Genomic DNA, 17,735 nt, shown 5'->3' with positions numbered 1-17,735 from the left:
CCCCCCACTCGACAAAGAATCCAGGCCCTGAAAGAAAGAGACCGTGTTCAAGCTAGCCCAGTAAGGTTCCAGCCCCAAAGAGTAAACCATATCCTTTTATGGCCCCATCGGGGATGGGGTTACACTGGCTAATACAGTTAATGCAAAAGACAATGTAACAAAACTGAAATTACATTTCAGTAGAAATCAACTTCTTTTTATTTGGCTAGCTTTTGTCCAAAATAATGTGTAACCCCCTTCTCAGGCGGAGGTCCCTGATGCAAGGGCTATAGAAATGTCCCAGGGCTGTCTTTACTCTCTTGGACCTCTATCAACTCTCAAACACCAAACCTCAGCTCTGGGAGCCGGGCTTCTTTGGCGGGAAGGAGGCCTAAGCCTCTGGGGCCCTAGATGCTGTGGTGGGCTGACCAGGCTGCACAGCCACTCTCACTCTTATATCGATACTCAGAGAGAGGGGTCAGTTGCTCCAAAAGGGTACACTCTAATAAATGCTCAGAATCCTAGGTTGGTATTCAAATAATAAAAAGGTTTACTTAAGCATGAAAACTATATCTATGCAATGATTCCAAAAATAAAAAAACAAGATAAGAAAAATACAGAAAGAAATATGTTTCCCTGTCCATAGTGCTTCTTCTGATGACCCTCCTACTCAGCCATGTCCTGGTCCAAAGTGCCTTCCCCAGCAAGCGTAGGTAAGTTCTCCTCCAGTTCCAGCATTCACAGGGGCGATGGAAAATCTTTCCTCAGCTTCCAAAAAAGCTTTTATCTCCAAGATGCTCAAAAAACTCCATGTTAACTGGGCACAAGATGCAAAACCAGGGATACAGTCCTTCCTTCCAGGGGGTTCTTTCTCTCAGTCAGGAGCTGATCCAAAATATCAAAAATCCTCTCAATATTCTCATAACTTTTAGTCTCAAAAACTCTTCAGAATGACTAGGGCCTTGGGGACCTCTCCAAATCTTCTGCCACCAACCCTTCAGTCTGAGTGGAGCTCGCTTTCCTTCTGAATCTCTCCTAACCCTCTCAATATCTCCTTCCCTCTGACTCCAGCCCCCTGGCTACTGCATGTGCTCGGCGGCAATTTATACCCCTGAGACCCGTCCCAGAAAGAGGATGGCCCAAAAGGTGGGCAGGTGCAGGACACGCAAAAAGCCTAACTGCAAAAATTCCCAGGATGACCACTGAGAGTCCCCGCTACAAAAATATTTGGCTCATTTAACTGCTGTGTTTGCTGGAATGGTAAGAAAATGTTTTTAGCTGCCATCACTCACACTTGTTACACGGCCATAGTAAAAATCCTGTGGCAATGTGTTTTGCTGAAAGCCAGCGCAGCAGCGCCCGGGTTCACTTAGTTTCTTAGAGGACAATTTCCAAAACATTTTCCCCAATGAGCTATAGAAATACCTGGCTGAAGTTGAGGACTGAAACTGTGAGTAACAGCACCCACGTGGGGCCAGGGCGGGGATCTGCACACCCACAGCACTGGCTGCCCTGCATTCTGAAATGGGATCTTCTCAGGATGCTTTGTACCCACAGGCCTGGGACCACTTTAATAACCCCTCCCTTGAAGCTGGAAGAGACCAGTGGAAGGACCTTTCAAGACCTGTACAGGCTATTGCATCAGGAATGACATACACATCCAAGACAGAGGAGGACGGGATTGCTTTACCTGCCAAGTGAATTTTCTAGAAATAGTTTTTTTCGCTAGCACAGCTGCTTTAACCTGAAACTGGTTATTTGTTTTCATAGTTTAAGTACGTATGAACTAAGGAAAGTCATACAGCGGTGTACTTACTGAGGATGCGTTTTATAGACTGTCCCATCCATTCCTACAGTTGTTCTAAGTCTTCTTAGCTTTCTGTTTTCCCTGATACGCGTTAGAATTGCTGCCAGCGCAGCTGCACATAGGTTTGCGGATCGAAAGGAGACGATGGTGCAGACATGCTGGACAGCAATGCAATCTTCTTCTGAAGGGTCCAGGTCCAGGTCTACCAGGATCTGTTTAGTATTACTTAGACCTTCTTTATACCTAAAAAAACACAGAAGCAGAACATTAAGTATAAAGACCTGCATAACTTCGATAAGAAGCTACATTTTGTGGCCAGATCAGTGATTATTGCTATATGCTATGAAGTGGCTTATGCTCCACAGTAGGCAAAGTAGTTGTGATCACCCTTGACATTTAGCCACTCCAAATACTAAGAATTACTCTTAATTTTGAGGGGCAGTGGGTAAGTATGTAGGCTGGGGGAGAAGAAAGTGAATGAAAAATTGATACAATGGAAGGAGAAGAGGTAACGGGCTGCAGGTAACTAGTAATTTTGAAAGAGTAGAATATGCCCCCTTATAAGTAGCCTAAAATAAGAAGAGTACATTTAATTTCCAGATTGATTTTGACCTGGGCGACACTCCACTTAGTAGTTGTTTACAGAATTACTGTGAATAGAATCACATTGGCTCTTTGACTTATCTAGCAGCAGCAAGAGGGGGGCTTCCCAGTCTTTTGCATCGAGCGTCACATGTATGATTTTTTACCCAGCGGTGAGAAGTTGTACATGTGCATGCGATGCAAAGAGCTCCTGGTTCTCAGAGAATGAGTCCAATCTCTGGAGGCTAGAGTGGCAGACCTGGAGGAGCTGAGGGAGACAGAGAGGTATATAGATGAGACCTTCAGGGACATAGTAGTCCAGTCCCAACTTCAGACTGGCAGCCCTGGTGCTGCCTTGGAGGAAGAGGTCTCATGATTGGAGAGCATCAACTGGGTGCAGCAGGAAAGGATCCTGTAGCAAGGACCTGCTCTCCAGGTGATGCATTGTCCTTTCACACTGAGGATATCTTGCCAAGGCCTACTGCCCAAGGCCGTCATAGTTGGTGATTCGATTATTAGGAATGTAGACGGCTGGGTGGCTGGTGGGAGTGAGGATCGCCTGGTAACATGCCTACCTGGTGCGAATGTGGCGGACTTCATGTGTCACCTAGATAGGATTTTAGACAGTGCTGGGGAGGAGCCGGCTGTCGTGGTACATGTGGGCACCAATGACATAGGAAAATGTGGGAGGGAGTTTCTGGAAGCCAAATTTAGGCTCTTAGGTAGAAAGCTTAAATCCAGAACCTCCAGGGTAACATTCCTCTGAAATGTTCCCTGTTCCAGCGCGCAGGTCACCAGAGGCAGGCAGAGTTCCGGAAGTCTCAATGCGTGGATGAGACGATAGTGCAAGGAAGAAGGATTCAGTTTTGTTAGGAACTGGGGGAACCTTTTGGGAAGGGGGAGTCTCTTCCGAAGGGATGGGCTCCACCTTAACCAGGGTGGAACCAGACTGCTGGCACTAACCTTTAAAAAAAAGGAGATAGAGCAGCTTTTAAACTAGAACAAAGGGGAAAGCAGACAGTCGCTCAGCAGCGCATGGTTTCGGACAGAGGTAATCTTCAAAGGATACTATGATGCATTAGAATTTGGGCATCCCGACAGTGAGGTTCCAATAATTAGAAAAGTAGTCCAAGTGCCTGTAACTAAAAACTCTCCTGAGCTAAAAAATTCTAACTTATCCCTATCAATTAAAAAGCAGAATGAAAATACAAACAAAAAACAAACTTTGAAATGTTTGTACGCTAATGCCAGAAGTCTAAGAAGTAAGATGGGAGAATTAGAATGTATAGCAGTGAATGATGACATAGACTTAATTGGCATCCCAGAGACATGGTGGAAGGAGGATAACCAATGGGACAGTGCTATACCGGGGTACAAATTATATCGCAATGACAGAGAGGAGCACCCGGGAGGCGGTGTGGCGCTTTATGTCTGGGATGGCATAGAGTCCAACAGGATAAACATCCTGCACGAGACTAAATGCACGATTGAATCTTTATGGATAGAAATCCCTTGTGTGTCAGGGAAAACTATAGTGATAGGAGTATACTACCATCCACCTGTCAAGATGGTGAGACTGACAGTAAAATGCTAAGAGAAATTAGGGAAGCTAACCAAATTGGTAGTGCGGTAATAATGGGAGACTTCAATTACCCCAATATTGACTGGGTAAATGTATCATCGGGACAACGCTGAGAGAGAGAACGTTCCTGGATGGAATAAATGATAGCTTTATGGAGCAATTGGTTCAGGAACAGACGAGAGAGGGATCAATTTTAGATCTAATTCTCAGTGGAGCACAGGACTTGGTGAGAGAGGTAACGGTGGTGGGGCCACTTGGCAATAGTGATCATAATATGATCAATTTGATTTAATGACTGGAAAAGGAACAGTGTGCAAATCCAAGGCTCTCGTGCTAAACTTTCAAAAGGGAAACTTTGATAAAATGTAGAAAAATTGTTAGAAAAAAAACTGAAAGGAGCAGCTACCAAAAGTAAAAAATGTCCAAGAGGCGTGGTCATTGTTAAAAAATACCATTATAGAAGCACAGTCCAGATGTATTCCACACATTAAGAAAGGTGTGAAGAAGGCAAAATGATTACCGGCATGGTTAAAAAGGGAGGTGAAAGAAGCTATTTTAGCCAAAAGATCTTCATTCAAAAATTGGAAGAAGGATCCAACAGAAGAAAATAGGGTAAAGCATAAACATTGGCAAGTTAAATGTAAGACATTGATAAGACAGGCTAAGAGAGAATTTGAAAAGAAGTTGGCTGTAGAGGCAAAAACTCACAGTAAAAACTTTTATTAAAAATATATCCGAAGCAGAAAGCCTGTGAGGGAGTCAGTTGGACCGTTAGATGATCGAGGGGTTAAAGGGGCACTTAGAGAAGATAAGGCCATCGCGGAAAGATTAAATGATTTCTTTGCTTCGGTGTTTACTGAAGAGGATGTTGGGGAGGTACCCGTACTGGAGAAGGTTTTCATGGGCAATAATTCAGATGGACTGAATCAAATCACGGTGAACCTAGAAGATGTGGTAGGCCTGATTGACAACTGAAGAGTAGTAATCACCTGGACCGGATGATATACACCCCAGAGTTTCTGAAGGAACTAAAAAATGAAATTTCAGACCTATTAGTAAAAATGTGGTAACTTATCATTAAAATCATCCATTGTACCTGAAGACTGGAGGATAGCAAATGTAACCCTAATATTTAAAAAGGCTCCAGGGGCGATCCAGGAAACTACAGACCGGTTAGCCTGACTTCAGTGCCAGGAAAAATAGTGGAAAGTGTTCTAAACATCAAAATCACAGAACATATAGAAAGACATGGTTTAATGGAACAAAGTCAGCATGGCTTACCCAGGACAAGTCTTGCCTCACAAATCTGCTTCACTTTTTTGAAGGAGTTAATAAACATATGGATAAAGGTGAACCGGTAGATGTAGTATACTTGGATTTTCAGAAGGTGTTTGACAAAGTTCCTCATGAGAGGCTTCTAGGAAAAGTAAAAAGTCATGGGACAGGTGGCAATGTCCTTTCGTGGATCGCAAACTGGCTAAAAGACAGGAAACAGAGAGTAGGATTAAATGGACAATTTTCTCAGTGGAAGGGAGTGGTCAGTGGAGTGCCTCAGGGATCTGTATTGGGACCCTTACTTTTCAATATATCTATAAATGATCTGGAAAGAAATACAACGAGTGAGATAATCAAATTTGCAGATTACACAAAATTGTTCAGAGTAGTTAAATCACAAGCAGATTTGATAAATGCAGGAAGACCTTGTGAGACTGGAAAATTGGGCATCCAAATGGCAGATGAAATTTAATGTGGATAAGTGCAAGGTGATGCATATAGGGAAAAATAACCCATGCTATAATTACACAATGTGAGTTCCATATTAGGTGCTACAACCCAAGAAAGAGATCTAGGTGTCATAGTGGATAACACATTGAAATCGTCGGTACAGTGTGCTGCGGCAGTCAAAAAAGCAAACAGAATGTTGGGAATTATTAGAAAGGGAATGGTGAATAAAATGGAAAATGTCATAATACCTCTGTATCGCTCCATGGTGAGACCGCACCTTGAATACTGTGTACAATTCTGGTCGCCGCATCTCAAAAAAGATATAATCGCGATGAAGAAGGTACAGAGAAGGGGCTACCAAAAATGATAAGGGGAATGGAACAGCTCCCCTATGAGGAAAGACTAAAGAGGTTAGGACTTTTCAGCTTGGAGAAGAGATGACTGAGGGGGGATATGATAGAGGTGTTTAAAATCATGAGAGGTCTAGAACGGGTAGATGTGAATCGGTTATTTACTCTTTCGGATAGTAGAAAGACTAGGGGGCACTCCATGAAGTTAGCATGGGGCACATTTAAAACTAATCGGAGAAAGTTCTTTTTTACTCAACGCACAATTAAACTCTGGAATTTGTTGCCAGAGGATGTGGTTAGTGCAGTTAGTATAGCTGTGTTTAAAAAGGATTGGATAAGTTCTTGGAGGAGAAGTCCATTGCCTGCTATTAAGTTCACTTAGAGAATAGCCACTGCCATTAGCAATGATAACATGGAATAGACTTAGTTTTTGGGTAATTGCCAGGTTCTTATGGCCTGGATTGGCCACTGTTGGAAACAGGATGCTGGGCTTGATGGACCCTTGGTCTGATCCAGTATGGCATTTTCTTATGTTCTTAATCTTATTCCTCTCCCCCTCCACCCTCTTCTCTCCCTTTCTCATGTTCCCTGTAAAATACTTGTTCTATTTCTAACAAGCTCGCTTATATTTATGATCTCTTTATCTCTCATACTCTTCATCTTCTTGCCTTGACTGAGATTTACTTTCCCCTGAAGCCTCTACTTCAGTTGTTGTTCTTTGTCATGGAGGTTATATTTTCTCCCATACACCTTGCACAGTATGCCGTGGTGGTAGTATTTGACAGCTTTCTCCCTCCTGTAGGTTTCAACCCCTTCTACTTCATTCCCACTTTTCTTCCTTTGATGCCTGCTCGAGCCACCTATTCACCCCACTGCTTCTCCAGGTAGCTGTCATTGATTGACCCCCTGATAAATCCCCCTCTTCTTCTCTCACTGACTGGCTTTCCTTCTTTGAACCATCTTTTCCTTCCTTTATTCTTTGGAACTTTAACTTCCATGTTGATGGCCCCTCATGATTCTTATACCTCAAAACTCCTTACCTTAACTTCCTAATTTGAATGCCAACTTTGATCTATCACCTTTACTCACCAGCACAGCCATTGCCTTGACTTAGTCCTTTCTTCCAACTGTTGTCCCTCAGACCTCTCCACTTCAGTTCTTCCTCTCAGACCATCATCTGATAATTTTCACACTACACCACTCTCCTCCACAGCCTCGTACAATCATTATCAACACCTTCAGGAATCTTCAGACTATTGACTCTTGTATCCTCTCCACTACTGTCTTATCTTTCCTCTCTTTCACTACATTGAGTTAATGAGGCAGTTTCTTCTTACACCACTGTACTCTTCTCTGCTTTAGTCACTCTTGCTCCTCCCCTTGCCCATCCTATAAGATGCACCAAATCCTAGCCTCAGCACACCCCAGAATTTGTTTCCTGTGTTCCTGTGCATGCTCTGCAAAGCACCTCTGGCTACAATCTTGTGCTCATGCTGACTTCCTCCCTTCACTCTTCTTTTTCCTGTACAAAGCAAGAGTACCGTGTCCATTTGACAAACTCTCGTGCCTCCAACCCTCACTGTCTCTTTACTTGATTCAATTCCCTCTTCAAACTGCCCTTGCCTCCCACCCCCTTCACTCTCTACCCACACTATGGATGACTATTTCCATGATAATGTGCACAGAATTAGTGAGTTCTCAACTAAGTCACCTCTAACTTCTCCTCCCTCTTCCTCTCTCCCCTCCCCTTCTTTTCTGAAATCACAGTGAAGGAAATTGCTCATCATCTTCTCTCTTCCTCCAAACTCACTACTTGCTACTCTGACCCTTTTCTTAATCAGCTTCTCAGTTCTATTTCCCCTGCAGTCACCTCTTCCATCTCTCACATTCACAATCTATCACTTTCCCACTCCAATTGCACCCTCTGCCTTCAAACATATTGAGATCATACCACTCCTCAAAAAACTCTCATTGGATCTTACCTGCCCTGCTTCCTTTTGAATCCAAGCTACTTTAACATGTTTTTCATCTCCACCATCTTTACATTCTTTTATCTCAAATCATTCTCAATCCAGTCTAATTTGGATTTCGCCCTTTACAGACCATGGAAGTAGCCTTTTCCAAAGTCTCCAATAACTAGTTTATGGCTAAAACCAAAGGCCTTTACTTGATCCTTATCCTCTTTGACCCACCTACTGTTTTTGACATTGTTGATCATCACTAATTCCTTGATTCTCTTTCCTCACTTGAATTTATGACTGTCCAGTCTTGATTCTCTTCTTCCCTCACCCATTGCGCTTTTAGTGTGTCCTCTGGTGGATCCTCCTCTAACACCATCACACAGTCAATTGATATGTCTCAGGGCTCTATCCTGGGCCTTCTCTTCTCTCCCTATACTAATTCTCTTGGTGCTCTGATCTTCTTCCATGGCTTTCAGCACCATCTTTATGTTGATGACACCCAGATCTATTTCTCTACATCAGAAATTTAATCAGGAATGCAGTCCCAATCTTAGCTTGCTTGTTTGATATTACTACTTGGATGTGCCACCTTCAACTCAACATGGCCAAGAAACAACTGTTTTATCTTTAATTCCACTTTCCCTTTCATTTCTGTGGAAAACACTGTCACTTTCCCAGCCCCCTCAGCCCATAATCTTGGGGTCATCTTTAGCGCCTCTCTTTCCTTCTCTATACACATCCAAAATACTGTTAAAACCTTCTCTCTATCAGCAAAACCCATCCCTTCTTTTTTGAACACACTACCAGAACCCTTATCCACTCTCTTATCACCTTCCATTTGGACTACTGCAATCTGCTCCTCACAGGTTTCCCAATGAACCATCTTTTTCCACTACAATCCATCCAAAATTCAGCTGCGTGACATCTTTCACCAGTATTGTTACACCCATATAACTCTTCTTTTCAAATCACTATATTGGCTCCCTTTCCAGTTTCTGCATAGAGTTCAAGCTCCTCTTACTCATCTACAAGCTTCACTCTGCAGCTCCTCATTACCTCTCCTCTCTTTCATCTCCCTACACCCTTCCTCATGAATGCCACTCATCGAGCAAGACACTCTTATCTATGCCCTTCTCCTCCTTCACCGCTAACTCCCAACTGCATGCTTTTCACCTTGGAACAGACTTCCTGAGTTGGTACACCATGCTCCCTCTCTGGCCTTATTCAGATCCATTGAAGTTGCTTTTAAATCTTAAACCTTGATTAACCTGCTCACAATCTTTTTTCTTTTAATCATTTTCTTCATAAATGAAATTCCTAGAGTCTCATTTGTTCTATATGTTTGTCTTGATTAAATTATAAATTCTACTGAGCTAGGATGGTCTCTTATGTGTTTTGTTACAGTGCTGTGTATATCAAGTGACACTATAAAAGTGATAAGCAGAAGTAGTAGTAGTTCACAGCACTGACCTCATATATGATCCCATTTAGATGCTTCTTCATTGACACTGAGCCATACCTTATTGGAGGATCTGAGTGCCCCAATTACATCTCAAATAGCCAGTTCTCTTGCCCCAAATAGCCATGAAAACCAGGCATAACATTTTGAATTTAATTCTCTAGACACCTGGAAGCTAGTGTAGTGCCTTAAGGGCTGGGGAAATCCAGTCCCAGTATCCACACTCAATGATAAATGCAAACTTTTATAAGATAGAGTGAAGATTTTCTAGCTTGTAATTCCTTTTTTTAAGCCAACAAAAAAGATATAGTTTATGAGTCTGAGCCTTATCAGATATGACCAGTATAAGAAAGTATAATCTTAACAATGTAATATTGTAGATACAATAATAGAGATGGGTAGAGATTATTGTTATCAATTAGAAATCTTTTCAGATTTTCATGAAAATATAGTGGCATTGGCAACAATATGTATCTCTACAACAAACTCTGAGAGAATGGACATAACTAATGGCACTTATGGAATTATAGCACTTCAGGTATATCAGCTTGATGTATACTTGGTGTGTCTTACTTTTCCATGGCAGACACGTGTTCTGTCTCAATCTTGTCTTTGGTACACAGCGCAGTGGATATCTTCCCTTTGAATAGAAGGCCTTTCTTTGCCATTTTTAATAGAACGAGCCTTACAAGTTCTCCTAAATACAATCCACCAATCATCTTTTCAAAGCTGTAATTAAAGAACAACCAGAAATGTAACAAATTCCATAATATAATGGGATGGCATTTCACCTTAAAAATATCATCTGCTGGTTAGAAGTATGTAGCTACATCAGTCCTGAAGCATGGAACTCCTTCAGTTCTGATTCATGTGTTTGTAAAATTAATTGAATTCAAATAAAATCAGTTACCTAACACACCTTACATATATACTTGTGGATTCACAATAGAGCTGTAACACCGATAGCTGATAAATGTGAAACCCTACAGTATTGTACAAATTATGATAGTGTTCATGATTGAAGTAAAGAGGAAAGATGAACAGAGATAATGAAAATTAATCTATTTCTAGCATACACAATAGGTAAATATATTCTTTACTTATTTTGTCATTACAAATAATTTCCCTTTTTTTACTGAATTATTTGCAATACAAACTACAGTGGAATCAGTAAGTGATAAAATGTAAAAGACAATGGGGCGGATTTTAAGAGCCCTGCTCGCCTAAATCCGCCCAAATCCAGGCGGATTTAGGCGAGCAGGGCCCTGCGCGCCAGTAGGCCTATGTTCAATAGGCCTACCGGCGCGCGCAGACCCCGGGACTCGCGTAAGTCCCGGGGTTTGGCGAGGGGGGCGTGTCGGGGGCGTGTGGGGGCGGGCCCGAGCCGCGCGGCGTTTAGGGGGCGTGTCGGCAGCGTTTTGGGGGCGGGCCTGGGGGCGTGGTTACGGCCCGGGGCGGTCCGGGGGCGTGGCTGCGCCCTCCGGACCTGCCCCCAGGTTGCGTCCCGGCGCGGGGATTTACGCCTCCCTCTGGGAGGCGTAAATCCCCCGACAAAGGTAAGAAGGGGGTTTAGACAGGGCCAGGCGGGTGGGTTAGGTAGAGGAAGGGAGGGGAAGGTGAGGGGAGGGCGTTAGAGGATTCCCTCCGAGGCCGCTCCGATTTCGGAGCGGCCTCGGAGGGAACGGGGTAGGCTGCGCGGCTCGGCGCGCGCCGGCTATACAGAATCGATAGCCTTGCACGCGCCGATCCAGGATTTGCGCGGCTACGCGCGTATCTACTAAAATCCCGCGTACTTTTGCTTGCGCCTGATGCGCCAGCAAAAGTACGCCTATTCGCGCGGTCTGAAAATCTACCCCAATGAGTTTTGGTTTAGGAACAACTGTGCATACATATCCTTAAAGCCATTAAACTGCAAGCTTGAAGCTTTTTATCAGTGGATATTACTGGCTTGTCTCTAGGCAGTGTTTGAATATTATGTTATATGTAACATGTTTCTCCTCAATCAACCAAGATTTCACATTTAGAGTCAAATAATGAAGGCAATATTGCTGCTAATTTTGAATATGAAAGTGAAATTTGGTTTCATTCCTAATATTTGTGATATTGCATTTGTTCACCTTGGATGGCAGGCCTGGATGCCTTTGTAGATCTCAAGGACTGGAAACATGTCTCCTCTGAGATTCTCTCTCAGCACCAATTTACAGCTAGCAGGGGCAACTCAGTAACATCAGTCACCTTCTCTCCAAGAACTTGACCTCAACACCTCCATGGCACAACACCACCCTTCTGACCCCTTGGTCAGCAGACTCTAACATGATCTGCTGCAACATAGCATATAGTGCTTTGGCCTGAACTATGGCCAGTCTTTTACTACTTACCGTACATTTTTATTACATCTTATTCTTGAACATGGAAATAGTGATGTAATTATTCCATGCAAAATGCTGCATCATTCCCATTACACTCATTATAAAAGATTGATTTTCACTTTTCATTTTGAACTCCACATGGCTAATGAAAGAACTAAAATAGCAGAAACCATTATATATTGTAGCAAAACAAATACTTACAGCTGCATTCCAGGGTTGATGGATCCTAAGTCTATTTCTTTATCGAATTCAGTTCTGATATCATCCAATAATCCATCATCTCCGAAAGCTCCCCATTCAGTATTAATGCACATTCTCCCCTCATCACCTTCCACCAGATCAACATTACTCATTTCTTCCATGTAACAGGCATTTGTACCACTCCCTGTATTGCAAGTGATACAAGAATAAATACAGTGAAGCACAGATCTAATGCAAAGATTAACTCACTAGACTAAGAGGAGCAGACTAATGGTTAGTACTAAAGGCCTAGGAACCAAAAAAGCCACGGTTCAAATCCCACTAACACTCCTTATGACCTTGAGCAAGTCACTTTACACTCTTATGTTAGGTAAACACTTAGGAGGTAATTTCATTTTCAAAGAATTTACATGTGTAAATATAACATGCTATTGTAGCAATTTTCAAAAGCCCATTTATGTACTTAAAGTGCACTTCAGTACATAAAACCTATTGACAATTCAATGGTATATATTATAGCAATTTTCAAAAGCCCACTTACATGCATAAAGTGCATTTACATACGTAAAACCTAGTTTTAAGTGTGTAAATCCTTTTGAAAAACACCCCCTTAAATTTTAAGCCCTCTGGGGGTGGAGGAAATACCTATTTACCTTGAGCTATTAATGATAAAGTGTGAGCTAAGTATATATATATATTTTTAAAAGGACAATAGCTCCAGCTTCATTGTATACAAACTCCCTGATCTTAATGTTAAGAATTATTTCCTATAGGGGGTTCTAATTAGGTGTTCTTGATTTTCATGAATCAGCGTTACCCAAAGTAATAATGAGAAGCTGGAAAGTCAAATTATGAACTGAATGTCCTATCTGTTTTTTTTGTTTCTTGATTGTGCTTTATTGTCCTTCATCAAACTTCTCCTGTGACCTACTCCATCCTAGGATGATTAGACAAGGGGTCTGCATATTATCAATAGAACTATTTAATCTGCTGCCAGACGGACCCACAAAATAACTGGGTATTTTCATCTATGTATTTCTATTTCTAATTTGTGATCACCTGTGTCTCTGCTGAGGGTTTTGTGTGTGTGTGACTTATATGAGTTATTCTGCTAATGTGTAGTTTCTGTGTACTCCATCTTGCTCTGTTTTCCCAGTAGGTGTATTGCTAACAATACATTTTGATTTTTTAGCCCTCCTTTCGCATAACGCTCATGGCAGCTTGCAGCATTTTTAGAATTCAGGTACCATAAGTTCCTACCCCAAAGAGCTTACAATCTCAGTGGGTATCTGAAGCAACACAAGATAAAGCGACTTGCTCAAGATCACAAGGAGAGTCAGTGGAAGAATTGATTTCCCTGGTTTTCAGCACATTGATAGGCTACACTTTTTCCCTACAGTGAAGAATAATAATGCTTTTCTAGGTCCTGGTGTCGTATTTGCAGTGTTGCCTTTTCATAGGAAGGAGTATTGCTTTTGCATTAGGGAGTTAGTGCTGTTTTGGTATGACAGGTTGCTATTTAGCAAGGGTGGCCAACTCTGCTCCTCGAAAGCCACCACCAGCCTGGTTTTCAGGATATCCACAATGGATATGCATGGAATAGATTTGCATGCAGTGTCTCCATCGTAATTGGTCTAGGTTTTGTGTTAGTTCACAACCAGGCTGGTAATAGAGGGAGTTTGTGTCACTGTTACTGAGGTGACAAATTAATTTGAAATTTTTTTTTATGGTGAGTAGTAAGGAGAAACATCCTAGTTCAGGCCAGCAAATTATTTCAGAGACTACCTTCAGTCAATGTGTTGTGGATTTCTTTTAACATACATTTATATGAATTTCTGTATTTTATTTCTTCTTTATTTTATATTGGTTTCCCCAATTTTGTGGCCTGGTAAAGTACTTGAGATCTATTATTTCTTCTAATAATATGTTTCTTTTGGTTGTATTTTGATTTCTATGTGCTATTTCCAATCAAGTTTGTTTGACTTGTTATATTTTAAAAATGAATAAAGAATAAAGGAAAAAAATGTATATGAATTTCTTGTTTTTGTTTTTTTTCAGTTTAACCCCCAAAATCACAGACGATACATTCAACATACACTGAGATTTTTAATGAAACATTTGCATTATGAAAATATATACAAAGTTTAATATTTATCATGAGACATTTTTAAAAACTGTACATTTTGGTGCAAGGCCTGTTGGTGCTTTGCATCTGTAGGCTTTGTACTGGTTCTCAAAGGGAATGGATGAATTTACTTTCCCTTTGAACCATGATTAGTTTTAGGTGCTTTTAGGGAAACCCAAGTTTGCCTTTTTACCTGGGTAAATTGGTGTTTAGCCACATACATTTCTTTTGAAAATTCCTTCCCTTGTCCAATGATGTGTTTTTACAGGCTTGTTCTGGAAAGGGTGGTAGTGGGGTAATCATGATTTTTTAATTTAATTACCAAGATCTCGAGGTTGGAGGGTGGGGCGGGCGTATAAGACTGAAGGTTTGCTTAGGGTGCCTAATAATGCATCCACCTCAGGACCAGTGCAAATCTATCAATTAACTATGGAGGGAGGGGGGAAGCCAGGTCATGGTTCCCCCTGCTCCCAACAATGATCATTCCCACCTGAAGCAATCTCCTCAGGAAATCCCTCCCTTAAAGCACCAACCTCCTCATGGCTTGAAGGTCATAGCATGAAGGGCAAAATCTTTCAATTTGATCCAAGATGACAAATGAGCAGAAGTGGGGTAGCTCACTCTGCCACTCTCCTCCTCATGCCACTCCATCTGAGGTGGGGGGGGGAAGTGGTGATTTCAGGTAGGGGAGTCTCAGGATGGAGGGGAAGAGGTCTTAAGGAAGAGGTGATTGAAGGAGGGTAGGAAGGTGATCATGGGCAGGGGTGTGTGGAGGGAGTGAGGCCTTGAAGAGGGAGATCAAGGTGTAGAAGGGCACTCTGTGTTTAGCCCTCTCAGTCCTTCCTCCTGTTATAGGAATTTGTTTATTTGCATTAGCTGTTCTTTTAACTATGGGTCAGTTAGGGTTCGCTGCATACCTGGCTATTTAAATACAGAACATGGCTCTGCTAAAATGGCCATGCTCACTTATACACAGTCATTTTAGTGCAAATGCATTGTGCGTCTTAATAGCTTAGGATATAGAAAATTAATCTCGGCACCTTAAAGCGATAACATGCCCATCTTAATGCAGGTTAGTACATACTGTTAGAGGAAGACCATAGGATAATGTAATCAGCATTTCAATATACAGTGGTACAGTGGAAGGAGGGAAGCACGAAGTAGGTGCAGTTGGAGTTCTCCAGAGACTGAAATTTGGAAGGATACGTGAGTGGATCTGTGTTTGAAAAAGAGTGCTATTACCTCTAAACCGAAATTAATTAATATGCCACCTTCTGAAGGGGTGCGAGTCAAAAAACCATTTTGTATTTATCATATGTTTATCCCATTGTGTACTTGTAAAGAGCTGTGTCAGAGCTTGTGTTCATGTGTAGGTGTGTGTGTCTGTGTCAGGGCCTGAGTATGTGTATGTGTCAGAGCTTGTGTTCATGTATATGTGCTGTGTCTATGTGAGAGCTTTGTATGTGTCAGAGCTTGTGTGAATGTGTAAGTTTTTGTCTGTGTGAGAGCTTGAGTGCCTGTTCATGTATTGTGTCTGTGTCAGAGCTTGTGTTCCTGTGTATGTGTGTGTATCCGTGTGAGAGTCTGTGTTTGTGTCTGTGTGAGAGCCTGTGTGCAAGTGCCTGTATGCATGTGTGTGTGTGCCTGTGAGAGCCTATGTTTCACATATAAGTTTTCACAGGCATGCTCACACACATAGGGCTGGATTTTAAAATGGTTATGTGCGCCGGGCCTGTTTTAAAAAGGCCCGTCGATGCATGTAAAGCCCAGGGACGCGTGTAAGTCCCGAGGCTTGTAAAAAAGGGGCGGGGGAGGAGCAGGGTATGGGCGGGGCGGTGTCAGGCTCTTGGCACAGCGGCCATATTTGCTGCTGTGACAGAGATCGCGTGCTGGCAGTCGGCTGGTGCGCGCAACTTACTTCAGCCCCAGGGAAGTCATCAAAGGTAGAGGGGAAAGGGCGGGGGAGGTAGGGGAAGGGAAGAGAAGATGGGGTGGGGGGGGGGGGGTAGGAAAGTTCCGAGGCTACTCCAATTTCGGAGTGGCATGGGAGGGAAAGGGGGAAGGCAGTGCGGCTCAGAGTGGGCTCGGCACATGCAAGGTGCACAACTGTGCACCCCCCTTGTGCGCACCGACCCTGGATTTTATAACATGCACGTGCCTGTGTGCGCATGTTATAAAATCGGGCGTACATGTGTGTGCACCGGGTAGCGTGCGCACATGTACACCTGTGCGCCGGGTAGCGTGTGCACATGTACACCCGCACGCAAGCGCGGGTGTACATGTGCTCATCATCATCCAGTAAAGAATGTTACCAGCTGAAATTTTTCATGGTATCATAAGGTTTGGGGACAGCTGCGCAGAGCAACAGTTACTATCCTTAAGAGAAATATAGGCGTAACCTGCACAGAGTGGTAGTTACTACCTTAAGTTTGCTGGGCAGACAGTTTGGACCATTAGGTCCTTTTCTGCCGTCACTACTATGTTATTATATGTTACACTCTGGGGCTCATACTGTTGCTAGGAAAAAGAGACATGCATGATCATCCATGTTGTCAGAAAGAAGTTCCTACATGTTTAAAAGCCACCACTGTTGACTTTTGTTGCTGTGAGGTGCTGAGAGCAGAGCCCAGGTACTGGTCTAGATCTGAGCATCAGGCAGTGCTCTGTGGACCTGGACCAGGTCTGAAATCACACTGGTTGAGAAACACTGTCCTAGGATAATTTTTAAAGTGAAATTATGCATGTACTTACACTTTGAAAATTAATGTAAAGACTGTGGGTAAAAGACCCTGTTTAAAAACAGTGTAAAAGTTAAATTTCCATGGGCCTCTACTATACAGCCAAAAATAAACAGTGTACTAGTTTGAAAATTCATATAACACCTAAAACGCCAAGCAAATTTTGTAAGACCCTCTATTCACGGGCAGACATATCATGTGTACAACTCGTTTCTCATAGGGGTCACTATTACTTTAATCATTTATATACTCAATTTTTGTTTTGTTTTGTTTTTCAAAGTTTTTCAAAGTTCCTCAAAAAATTTTTTAGGCAATTGCCAATCAAGATAAAAAACGGGTACTTATCCGCACTGAAAAGGTCCCAGGTAACCCAGGTTGTACACATGATATGTCTGCCCGTGAATAGAGGGTCTTACAAAATTTGCTTGGCGTTTTAGGTGTTATATGAATTTTCAAACTAGTACACTGTTTATTTTTGGTTGTTGACATTGGTGTGTACTGGAGTACACCAGTTGGTGTGTGTGGGTTTTTTTGTGTGATTGATATCCTCTACTATACAGTACATGATCTTGCAAAACCTTTCTAGCGTACAGACCTATTAGCATCATCTTTTTTCCACAGGACTTCCCTGCTGAGGGAATCAACTCAGCAACTCTGAAATACTGAAAAACAACTCATTTCATACTTATTTATTTATTGATTTAATAATATTTATATATTGCTTCACTGATTAAAAATCACTCAAAATGATGTACAAAATATTACAAATAACAATACAAATTAAAACACATTCATAATAAAACTTTAGATGCCTCCAATATACTGTATCATTGCAAATTAAACTAAATGATTTATTA

General features: G+C 42.1%; 1 protein-coding gene across 1 annotated transcript in view; it reads right to left on the bottom strand.

The window, feature by feature from the left end:
• Positions 1-17,735, bottom strand: part of LOC115095650 (putative hexokinase HKDC1) — an 89,281-nt gene that overhangs the window by 37,271 nt on the left and 34,275 nt on the right. Inside the window, exons 7-9 of the mRNA XM_029609660.1 lie at positions 12,016-12,199; positions 10,019-10,174; positions 1,796-2,029 (exon numbers count right to left, since the gene is read on the bottom strand). Coding sequence (XP_029465520.1) covers positions 1,796-2,029; positions 10,019-10,174; positions 12,016-12,199 — 574 coding nt within the window. The remainder of the gene's footprint in view (positions 1-1,795; positions 2,030-10,018; positions 10,175-12,015; positions 12,200-17,735) is intronic.

This window comes from Rhinatrema bivittatum, chromosome 7 (genome assembly GCF_901001135.1).
Source record: "Rhinatrema bivittatum chromosome 7, aRhiBiv1.1, whole genome shotgun sequence".
NCBI classification, from domain to species: Eukaryota; Metazoa; Chordata; class Amphibia; order Gymnophiona; family Rhinatrematidae; genus Rhinatrema; species Rhinatrema bivittatum.
This window is presented reverse-complemented; position numbering and strand designations above follow the sequence as displayed.